Genomic DNA, 12,500 nt, shown 5'->3' with positions numbered 1-12,500 from the left:
TCTTTCATTCTCTCATTCTTTCTCTCCCCCTCCCTCCTTCCCTCCCTCTCTCTCTCTCTCCCCCTCTCTCTCTTTCACAAACACACACACAAGCATACACACATACATAGCATAATACAAAATGACAATCGTTAGATATGTACACTCGGTAACAGGAATCCGCGTCAGTCAAATGAGAAACTTTCGTATTAATGGCTTGTTACATAACAGTTCAGGGAATTCTGTTCAGTTCATAGTTTTCACTCTCAAATTTCTTCTGCAGACAGTGTTACCAGCTCAAGTGACAAAGAACGTAAAAGTTCGATGGAGTATTGCCAGATGAAAGGACAAGTACTAATAACAATGATGATGATAATAATGATAAACATACTGATAATGGTGATGAGGATATTATTAATATCAATAATAACAATGATGAAAACAAAAGTAACGATAATAATAATAGCAACAAAAATCCTAACAATAACAGCAAAAATCTTAATAGTAAAAACAAAGATAATAATAATAACATCACAATAAGAACAAAACTCCTTATGGTAACAACAACAATAACAACCATGATAACCATAACAGATAAATCAATGAATAAATAAATAAACAAGTCGATGGTGTACAAGCAATACAAAATGCATGTTACCATTAACACTGAGCCTCCCTACACTGCATATCCCTCTCTCCAGGGGTCTTGTGTGTAAACGAAATACTTCCATTTTCGTCGCATGTGTACATAAAGAGGGGGTGGGGCTGGTGGGCTGGGGGGGAGGGAGAGTAGGGTAGAAAGTGGTATTTAGTCACGTGATGGCATCCTATATGGGGTAAGTATTATGCTCCAATGATAGGTGATTAGCGTGTCTTATACGTGGGTGGGAGGTGTTAGTCATTGTGTTACTAATGTCTAATGTCATTATTGTCTTTATTTCTGGTGTAAGTGGTGTTGTGGCTTCCTTTATTATTGTGATTATTACTAATATCAATGATGGTAGAATGTATTTGGTTATATTGTTAAGACCAGTGGCTTCCTTTGTTATTGTTATTGCTAGTATCAATGAGGGTAGATTATAATTGGTTATATTGTTATGAGCAGATTTTTAGAAAAGGGTAGGTGTCTAGTTGATAATACTGGGCTGTTTTGTGGTAGATAGAGGTAGATTTAGATTGGATTTGCAGTATATAAGTAGAGTTATTTGGTTTGACTAAGACTGGCGAGGTATTTGGAATTTAGAGTAGATGAAAGAGTTTCTTCTCTCTCTCTCTCTCTTAACCGAAACTGATGGCGGAGTTTTGTGCACTCTGCATTGTTTACACTAATATTAATGCTGTCATTGATTTTAGTGCCACTCTGTACCTCCTCGCCTCACTGCTGCTACGCTTACCGCAACTATACTCCGTCCAGTCCCAGAAAAATAGTAACTGGCAACTCCTCTTAGACCCTTGAGCACTCCGATTCACTACGTCTCTCTTGAGAAAAAAATAGGTGATGTAAAGGAATAAAAGAATATATATTTTTTTTCATATTATATTTTTATAGGTAAACAAAGGTAAAGATGAGTATTAAGTGTTTACTGATGAGAATAAGGCAAAAGAAAGAACCGAATTGGAGTTTTCCAGAATCTGGTCTGAGTTGCCAGTTATTCCTTTCTTGGAATCTAACGCACTACATTGAATTAAAGATAAATTCCAGTGTAGAAGCGATTTTATTCACATCATAATTGTCTCCTATTCCTACTACTATTACACCTGCTTCTACTAACGCTATTGCCAATTATGCTATTACCTTTTTCAGTGTCAACAATGGTAATAAGCATAATATTTGCTGATAGTTTTTCTGTAACACATTTTTTACTGTAGCGCAATAGTAGAAATACTTTTTTTTTCTTCGTACCTTATTAGTTAAGCCTAAGTAATGTCACTAATCAATGCCATTAAAAAATATATAAACATTCACAATTCACAAAGTACATGATCATGATTTCAAGAATCGTGTACTTTACAAATCTTATCTATCAGCTTCTTAAATCCCGTTATTGGACATAGGCCTATCCCAATCTGCGCCGCTATACCAACAGAAAACCACGAAACAGCGAATAGCATAATAAACACCGATCGATATAGTCAAGGTATACGAACTTGACTGTGCTATGACGTGACTGAAAGAATTAAGAGGAATGATGGTATCAAATGTTAGTTATCATGTTTTTTTTGTTTTGTTTTTTTTAACTGTTTTACGTACTGGAGGTTGAAGGGTTTTTTTTTTCTTTTGGTGTACTTTTTAAATATGAGAGAGAGAGAGAGAGAGAGAGAGAGAGAGAGAGAGAGAGAGAGAGAGAGTGAGAGAGAGGGAGAATCCGAGAGCGAGGGAGAGGGAGAGAGAGAGAGAGAAAGAGAAAGAGAAAAGGAGAAAAAAATATAACGTTCTTTGTGCGGGAAGCAATAAATCTTTCAAGTTTCTGTTATGTATCTAATTGATTATTTTTTCTTTGAAAATGAGAAGCGCCTTTTACTGTTTATTTGCTTCCACGTGTGTGTGTGTTTGTGTACGCGCGTGTATGTGTGTGCGTGTTTGTGTATATGTGTGTGTGTGAGTTTGTGTGCGTGCGTGTGTGTGTGTGCGTGTGTGTGTGAGTTTGTGTGCGTGCGTGTGTGTGTGTGCGTGTGTGTGTATGTTTGCGTACATGCGTGTGTATGTGTGTGCGTGTGTGTGTGTATGTATGTTTGAGTGCATGCGTGTATACGTGTGTGTGTGTGTGTGTATGTATGCGTGCATGCGTGTGTACGTGTGTGTGTGTATGTTTGCGTGCGTGCGTGTGTACGTGCGTGTGTATGTGTATGTATGCGTGCGTGCGTGCGTGTGTACATGTGTGTGCGTATGTGGCATTCTTTATTTCTTATTCCTGGGAGAGAGACGTTAATACCGGTGAGGAATGGCGGGTTAATAGCTTATTCATATATATATATTTCTCTCTTTGCTCTGTTTCTGCTATTCCATTCTGTTTTGTTATCTGTTCGTTTGTTTGTTTGTCTGTTTGTCTATCTGTCTGTTTGTCTTTCTCTCTTTCTTTCTTTTTTTTCTCTCTCTCTTTCTCTCTCTCTCTCTCTCTCTCTCTCTCTCTCTCTCTCTCTCTCTCTCTCTCTCTCTCTCTCTCTCTCTCTCTCGCTCTCTCCTGCTTTCTTCCATACTCCCACCCTCCTCTCTCTCTCTCTCTTCCACAACCTCCGCTCTCTCTCTCTCTCTTTCTCTTTCTCTTTCCCTCCCCCCCCCCCTCTTCTCTCTCTCTCTCTCTCTGTCTCTGTCTTCTCTTTCCAACCTCTCTCTCTCTCTTTCTTCCTCCCTCCCTCCCTCCCTCTCCTCTTCCTCCCTCCCTCTTTCCCTCACCCTCCTCTCCCTCCCTCTCCTCTCCCTCTCACTCCCTTTATCCCAATGTCCATTAAGCACTTCCCCTTCCTCCCCCCCCCTCCTCCCCCCTCCTCTTCCCCCAGCACTCCCCTCAACTTACTTAAACCCTCAGAGTCACGAAGGTTCTCCTCCCCCCCCCCCCCCCCACACCACTCCCCCTTACCACCCCACCCCCTTAAATAAAAAAAAAAAAAGTTGCAAGGAATGTGATTAACAAGCATCATTGATTTCTCTCTCGGCTTTGCAATTATGATAAGCGTTAGTGCTGTTTTCTGGCGGCTGTGGACACGCAAGAATGCCGATAGGACGGTGTTGTTATAACAGAAGTTGTCAGTTATTGTTGTAATTATTTTTTCTTCCATCTTGGGGTTTTATCCGGATGGTCCCTTTTGTTGCCAAATTTTAGGGTCTTGATTGTTTTGATTAGGGTGAAGACGTAAGGGTATTGTCTTAATTATTTATAGTCTATGATAGTGTTCGATGGAAAGTTCGAGTTGTCTAAGTCATGTTTTGTTAGATTTTGTTATCTTGTGTGAGTATATATACATATATATATATATATATATATATATATATGCATATATATATATATAAATATATATATACATATCTATATATATATATATATATATATATATATATATATATATATACATATATATATGTATATATATATATATATATATATATATATATAGATATATATATATATATAAATAAATCTATATATGTATATATATATATATATATATATATATATATATATATATATATATATATATATATATGTTAATATTTATATATATATATAAATATATATATATATATATATATATATATATATATATATATATAAATATATATATATATATGTTTATATATATATATATATATATATATATATATATATATATATATATATATATATATATATATATATAAGATAACAAAATCTAACAAAACATGACTTAGACAACTCGAACTTTCCATCGAACACTAGACCATAAGTAATTAAAACATTTTTTCTTTTTTATTATGAGTTATGTATAATGTTCAAAATGCTTTGAATCTGTTCCATTTTAGTATTATTGTACCAAAGTCCACGGGGGAAAAATTCATAGCAGTGACAAATGGAACTATGTGCCATTCTGTCTTCCGCTCTCTCTCTTTCCCTCTCTCTCTCTCTCTCTCTCTCTCTCTCTCTCTCTCTCTCTCTCTCTCTCTCTCTCTCTCTCTCTCTCTCTCTCTCTCATCTCCCGATCTCTTTCTCTCTTTCTCTCTCATCTCCCGCTCTCTCTCTCTCCCTCTCTCTCTCTCTCTCTCTCTCTCTCTCTCTCTCTCTCTCTCTCTCTCTCTCTCTCTCTCTCTCTCTCTCTCTCTCTCTCTCTCTCCCTTCTCGCTCTCATTCAATCTATCTATCTCTATCTCTCCCTCCCTCTCCCATCTCCCTCTCCCTCTCCCTCTCTATCTTTCTCCTTTCGTTCTATTCCTCGTCTCTTTTCCCTTATTATACCCTTACGTAAACACTAATATCACTATGACATTGTATCATGAAATCGTCCCATTAAAAAAACTGATGACGTCACCAACCATGCCACGCCCATCGGAGTAAACAAATTAATAATAATAAATAAAGAAACGTTGAACTTATTTTATTCCAATTAATATGTTAAAAGCGTGATGAAATAAGGATAACGATAATTATGATGATTATGAGAACGATAACTGGTGAAAATAATGGTAATGGATACTATAATGATAATAATAATGATGATAATGAAAATAATCATAACCATAAAATTGATAATAATGATGATGATAATGATAATGATAATAACAATAATGAGAATGACGAATAATAACAAGAACAAAAGCAATTAGGTTAATAAGCCTGTTGATGATAACAATGATATAAGGAAAAAATGATAAATGTAATGGAAATAATAATAGCCGCAATAACAATAGCAATGGTAAAGAATCTGATAAATATCATAAGGATAATAAAGGTAATGATAACGATGATGAGAATGATAAACAATAATAAAAGCAATAATAATGATAATGATGATAATAATGATAATGAAAGGATAACAACAACAGTAACAGCAGTAATACTAATTATGAGAACGGAAATAATGATATCAATAATAATGGTAATGAAAATCATGATAATGATAATAAAAAGTAATACTAATGATATTGATATTAATGATAATAATAATAATAATAATAATAATAATAATAATGATAATAATAATAATAATAATAATAATAGTAATAACAATAATAGTAATAATAATAATAATAATAACAATAATAATAATAATAATAATAACAATAATAATAGCAATAACTATATTAACAACAACAACAATAATAGTAGTAGTAATGATAAAAGCTATGATAACAATGATAATGATAGTTATAATTAATAGTATCATGATTATGATCCATGATGATAATAGAAATAACAAATATGATAATGCATATGATAATGATAATTATAATGATCATGATAATAATATTGAGAATAAGAATAGTAGTAATAGAAATAATTGTGATACTATTGCCCATATTGCTAAAACTTATAATGATAATAATAGTAATAATAATGATAAATATAATAATAATAGCTATAAGAACAATAAAAACAATGATGGGAATGACTGATAATAAAAATGATAATAAAAATGATGATTACGAAAAAAAATGATAATAAAAATGGTGATTATGAACAAAAATTATAATAAAAATGGTGATATGAACAAAAATGATAATAAAAATGGTGATTATGAACAAAAATGATAATAAAAATGGTGATTATGAACAAAAATGATAATGGTGATTGTATAGTATTGATGATGATAATATTGATAATGATAATGATGATGAGGATGAAAATAATAATAATAAGAGTAATAATAATAAAAATGATAATAATAATAATAATAATAATAATAATAACAATAATAATAATAATGACAATGAGAGAAATAATCATATAATAATCACAACCATAACAACCATAACCATATTCACAATAAAGAGAAAAATGATAATGATAATGATGGTAGTAATGATAATAATAATAACTAAGATTGTATTCTTATCCAAGTCAGGAGTAATATCGTGGTTAAATGCAGCCTATTTAATCAGCCGTAATAGACAGAAGGGAGATGGATAAGGCAGAAAATTACGTACAATAGGCAGAAAATAGGATTTGTAAAAATATGATTTATCCGATACAATTGCGTCAGTAAACTTTGTGTAGGGGGGGGGAGGGGGATTGCTCTGAGGAACAGCCACACTGATAAAGTCATTATACACTAAAAACAGGTCATTACAGGCCATATTTAGACCTTTCTGTTGCCGGTTATGCATAAAATTTGATCTTTTTTAAAACAATGCATAATAAATATTAGTTGGTAATAATATTGAGATAATATTGGCACTTGGTTGGACGTATGGGGGTCCAGGAGAGGAGAGGGGGGAGGGGGGGAGGTCAATAGCTGGAGGAGGTTTTCTCTACACCTTTTTGGAAAAGGATTGAAAATTGTATATGACCAAATCAAAATACTTATTTACCTTGAACGAATTATACCGAATTAACCAAAAAATAACGTAACATTCTTGCTCTTTGATATCATTACAACCTACAATGCATAGAAAATCCATAGTTTTCAAAAAAGATTATACAGTCCTTTCTCGGGCAATTTTGGCACCAAAGTAATCAAGTCTCATTCTTAATTACACACGCAACTTGACCCCAGAGGACCCTGGAGTGGTGAAAAATCGCTCCACACCCCGAGGTACATCACTGACACAGGGTTTGTAATATTTTTGTCAGTTACGTAATAGTATGACATAACTAGTTCGTAGAATTCGTAGTTTTCAGTCTGCTGTGTCTTATCTTTAACTTTAACAACCGTGTTTATTTCTAAAAGCATTGTCTCTAAGGTATGAATGCATATTTTCATGTTTTATATTATTACTATTTGTTTTATTTTATTTTATTTTTTATTTATGTATTTTTATTATTATCATTTTTTTTTTTTTGGGGGGGGGGGTCGTCATGGGGATAGGCAGGTATGACACAAAAAAAACAAAACAAAACTGTAAACACATTGTAGAAAAAAATGAAGCACCACGAACACCGTATCTCAGCCAATCAGATTCATAGCTACGAAAAAGGGGCGGGGCTCCTGGGCAGATATTAAATATGGCGGCTGGAGTAAACAGAAGGATTATATGTAACCAAATCAACATTGCAAATGCCGAGAAAAGTCGAAAGTGGAGCGCGAAGCCAAAAGAATTAAAAACACTCAGTCATGAAATAATACGAAATGATATGAAATGAAATATACATATGTATATATTTGACGATCAATATCAATATTGTCTTCATATACTCCTCATACCTCTGCTCTTCACATATATCGTAATTTGAGTATGGTATTTACACAATAATTACCAGAGAAGACAGAAAATAATGCTGATTTTTCACCACACTCGAAAAAAATAACAATATACACAGTTTTGAGACGCCATGCTGAATATAAAAAAAACTTTTCCATATATATTTTACCCCAAATAAAATTATGAAGAAAAATCAGTTTTTGTTGGGAACGGAACTACACATAAGTGCGTAGTACTGATGCAAAACCGCCTTGGATACATAACGAAAATTTATGAATAAAATGTTATGCATAAAGCGCTGAAAAAAAGGTATAAATGGAATAAAATATCTGGAGAGTAATGAGGAATGAAAAAAATAGATGAATAAAATCGCTCTGGATACATAACGAAACATTATGAATTAAATTTTATACATGATGCGCTGAAAAATGAATAAATGAAATAAAACACCTGAAGAGTAATGAGGAATAATAATAATAAAAAAAAAAAAAACGGATGAATAAAATGTAGGAAAAAAATTAATATAAATCATACACCGATCGAAAAAAAGTCATATTGTCACGTGATCGCAGAATCTCTCTTATTTCCTAAGCGGTGAAAATGATAAATGCGATTATGATAAATGACGTTGATTTATTTCTCCCAGACGATTTCTTCTCTACCGGAGCGTCTGGAGTTTTCTTATTTATTATCCATTATTATCTATTTACTCATCTACTTATTTATTATTCTTTGTTATCTATCCACTCATCTACTTTACTTACCCGAGAGGAATCCTGGAAGAAGACTGTAGACAGAGCATACACAATACAACAGAGGCGAAGCATGCACGTTCATTAGAGAGAAAAAAAGCAGGGGAGTGAAGGACAGGATCGTGTGCGTCCTATGGCTCTGCATCCCCCGCCAGACTACAGCGGGGAAGCCAGGCTACTTGGCTTCTCTCTACTACTTGAGGGTCTACTTGTCTATCCCGTGTATTCTTAGGAGTCTGTGTTGGACCTCCGGAAGCTAGACGTCCGGGCAGAGCATTGCGGTTAGTGGAAGGAGGGAAAGAAAAGGCTTCATTTAAAGGCTTTGACAGGGCAATCGTAAGGCTTTGGAGGCGAGAAGGAGAGACTTACCTGGACAGGATTGTATCTTGGAAAGGGGTTGATGGGCTTGGTGGCCACATGGGGAGGAAGGCTGGCCAAGGACAGCGTCTTACTGTCCTTGCGCTTCTTCGTCCGTTTGTTGCGGACAAGAAGGGCGGCCTGCATGCTGGTCCGCTCGAGGAGGAGGTGGAGGTGGAGGAGAAACAGGCGGTGGTGCCCTGCTCAAGGTGCTTCGGCCACACCCAAGCGCAAGCACACACAAAACCCGAGACGCCCTTTGAGGCGCACTAGTCGGGGGGAGTCATGGTGTATCTCTCTCGCTCTCTCGCTCGCTCTCTTTAGATTTTTCTCTGTGTATGCTTTAAAGAACTGTTACTTTTTTAATTAGAGTTTACAGAGAAGCGTCTTTTTTTGGAGTTTAGCAAAGGGTCCACACACCAGCCATGCCGTGCCGGAGGAAGAGGAGGAGGAGGAGGAGGAGGAGGAGCTGGAGGAGGAGGGGCCGAGGCGGTGCCACTTCGGTGTGGTGCTTCCTGCCCGCCCGATCCCCGCTCGCCTCGGGAGTGACTAGGACGAAGGAAGGGAAAGACCGTGAGGCAAGGGAGGGCCGTTGGAGGGAGCCAAGTGGTGCGCGGAGGGGCGGTGGTGCCGGAGTTGAGGGTGGAGGTGATGGTGGGCGTAGGCTGCTCCTCGGAGGGCGGGGGCAGAAGGTTTAAGCAACGCCCAGTCTCCACGGGTGTGCTGGCGCCGCCTGGGGGAGGAAGAGAGACAAGGGCGGCCGTCATGACAGACAGACACAAGCTGAAGACACAAGACGTGACACACAAGATCTTACAAGAAAGGAAAAATGAGAGAGAAAAAAAAGAAAAAAAAAAGTCGAAAGATAAAAACACTCCAAAAAATTCAAGATGCAACAATGCCAAAAAAAGGAATGATTATTTAGATCTTACAAGATGTTATTACAGTATACACATCATAGTTAGAAAAGACCGCCCTGACACAGAGCAAGAAACAAGAAACATTTATAACTGGTTAGACAATTTACACTAGATGTTTGCTAGCTGTGCTACCGGTGCAGGTACGTCCTAGGTATGTGCTTGGAAATACCTACAAGTACTGTGCTTTCACTGTGGCATAGGTAAAGTGATATGTTTGGATATGTTTGGATTTCAATGTTAGTATGTTTGAGATATACTTTCTTTTGTAATGAAATATGTCTCATTAGTTCTATTATCATTAATACTCTTGTTCCCTTTGCATGTTCCATGTTGTTATTATTACTATTTTTAATTCCTCCTTCTCCTCCTCTCTTTGTCAGTATTGCATATAATTATAATAATCGTTATTAACATTATTAATTAGTGATTATCTTTACCAGTGTACATCAATAATGATTACATTAATTTCCATTGTTTATTATGATTTTTGTTTTTACTAATGACCTGTTTACTATTATTACCGTCACCCAATTATCTTTATCTTTGTAATCCCCACAGTTATTAATCTTGATAATAATTATTGTAAACATATCTACGGTTAGAATTATTATCATCATCTTGTTTTTGAATGTTGGTTTATTATGATACTCATTTTTTTTCTCTTTGTTATTGTTGTTGCAATTATCATGAATTTTATCAGTGTTATTGCTGTTGTTTTCATCATCATTGCTATAATATTGTTATTAGTGTTATTAACATTTTTATCAAAAAAATTATTGTCATTATTATTATTATTATTATCATCATCATCATCATCATCATCATCATCATCATCATCATCATCATCATCATCATCATCATCATCATCATCATCATCATCATCATCATCAATCATCATCATCATCATCCTTATTATTAAAATTACCATTATTTTTATTGTCATTATTATCATCATTATTACAGTTGCTGTAATTATTCTTATTATTATTGTTACTATTATCATTATCATTATTTTTATCATTATCATTTTCATTATTTTTATCATAATCATTATCAATATTATCATTATCATTACTGTTAATACTATTATTATTATATTTAATTATCATTATCATCATAATCATAATCATTTATGATTATTATTTTTATCGTTATTATCATCTTAACTATCATTTCTCTTTCTACCGTTGTAGTTTTTATTATGAACATCATTTTCATTACTATCATCACTGTTATTACTATTATTGTTATTACTATTATTATTATCATCATTAATATCATCATTATAGTTGTTATTATTACTTTCATCAGCATTATTATTATTATTGTTATTATTATTATTATTATTATTTTCATTATCATTATTAAATATTACTATTACTGATAATAATATCATTAATGTTTAATCATCAATTAGTTAATCATCACTATCGTTAAAATAATTTTATTATAATTATTATTATTATCATTATCAACATTATTATTATTATCATGTTTATCATTATCATTATTATAATCATTATCATTATCATTATTATAATCATTATCATTATCATTATTATCATTATTACTATTATTGTCATCGTCATTATAATCATTGCTATTATTATCATTTTTATTATCATTATTATTATCATTGCTATCCTCTTTTGTTTCTTTTTATTATTACTGCTATCATTATTATTGTTATCATTAAGATGATGATGATTTATTTTGTTATTACTATTATCATTATCATTGCTGTTGTGGTGTTGGTTGTTGCTGTTGTTATTATTACTTCTATTGATATGAATATCATCTTTATTATTGTTGTTATTGTCCTTATCATTATAACTGTAATTACTATCATCACTATCACTTCACTTTTTATTTTTATTTTCATTGATATCATTACCATCATTACTGATATTATTAATACTGTTATCATCACTTATTATTATCATTATTGCCAATAATTTCATACAGATAATGATGCTAATCCCTGTTGTTATTATAACTATTATTATCACTATTATCATTATCATTATTTATTATCATTTATTATTATCATTATTATTATTGTTATTGTTATTTTTATCATCATCATTATCTTTGCTTTTACTACTATTTTCATTATCATTATTACTATCATTTTTATTATTATTGTTATCATTACTTCTATTATTTTTATCCTTATTTTTGTATCTTCAGTATCAACATCATAGTTATCATTATCCTAATCATTTTTATTATTTGTTGTTATAGTTGTTTTTATTACTTTTTATTATCACTACTAATATTATTATTATCATTAATCATATCATAATTATCCTTACTTTTATTATTATCAGTGTTGTTGAAGTTATTCTTATCGTTAATTTTAACATTATCATAGTTATTGTCCTTATTATCATTATCATTAACATTATTTTTACCATTATCATTATCATCATCATTATTATCATTTGCTTTATTATCATTATTATTATTAATCATTAACATTATTTTTCTTCTTTTGTTTATTCTATTATCATGATCATTACTATTGCTGCATCATTATCATTATTGTTGTTGTTGTTATCATCACCATCATATCACTGTTATCATTCATCTTTTTTCAATAATTTTTGCTATTGTCATCTTTCTATTATTACTATTGTCATTATTCGCATTTTTATTTTT

General features: G+C 32.8%; 1 protein-coding gene across 6 annotated transcripts in view; it reads right to left on the bottom strand.

Annotated features, from left to right (window-relative positions):
• The window catches only part of LOC138863613 (uncharacterized), a 380,921-nt gene that overhangs the window by 177,764 nt on the left and 190,657 nt on the right, over nucleotides 1-12,500 (bottom strand). For 2 of the 6 annotated variants that reach the window (XM_070128387.1, XM_070128389.1), the window contains exon 2: nucleotides 8,932-9,652. The exons of the other annotated variants lie outside the window; for them this stretch is intronic. In XM_070128387.1, the coding sequence (XP_069984488.1) occupies nucleotides 8,932-9,066 (135 nt within the window). In that variant the 5' untranslated portion in view covers nucleotides 9,067-9,652. The remainder of the gene's footprint in view (nucleotides 1-8,931; nucleotides 9,653-12,500) is intronic. 6 annotated transcript variants of the gene reach the window in all.

The sequence above is a fragment of the Penaeus vannamei genome, chromosome 12 (genome assembly GCF_042767895.1).
Source record: "Penaeus vannamei isolate JL-2024 chromosome 12, ASM4276789v1, whole genome shotgun sequence".
In the NCBI taxonomy this organism is placed as follows: domain Eukaryota; kingdom Metazoa; phylum Arthropoda; class Malacostraca; order Decapoda; family Penaeidae; genus Penaeus; species Penaeus vannamei.
The sequence above is the reverse complement of the archived record's forward strand: the minus strand, read 5'-3'. Positions and strand labels throughout refer to the sequence as shown.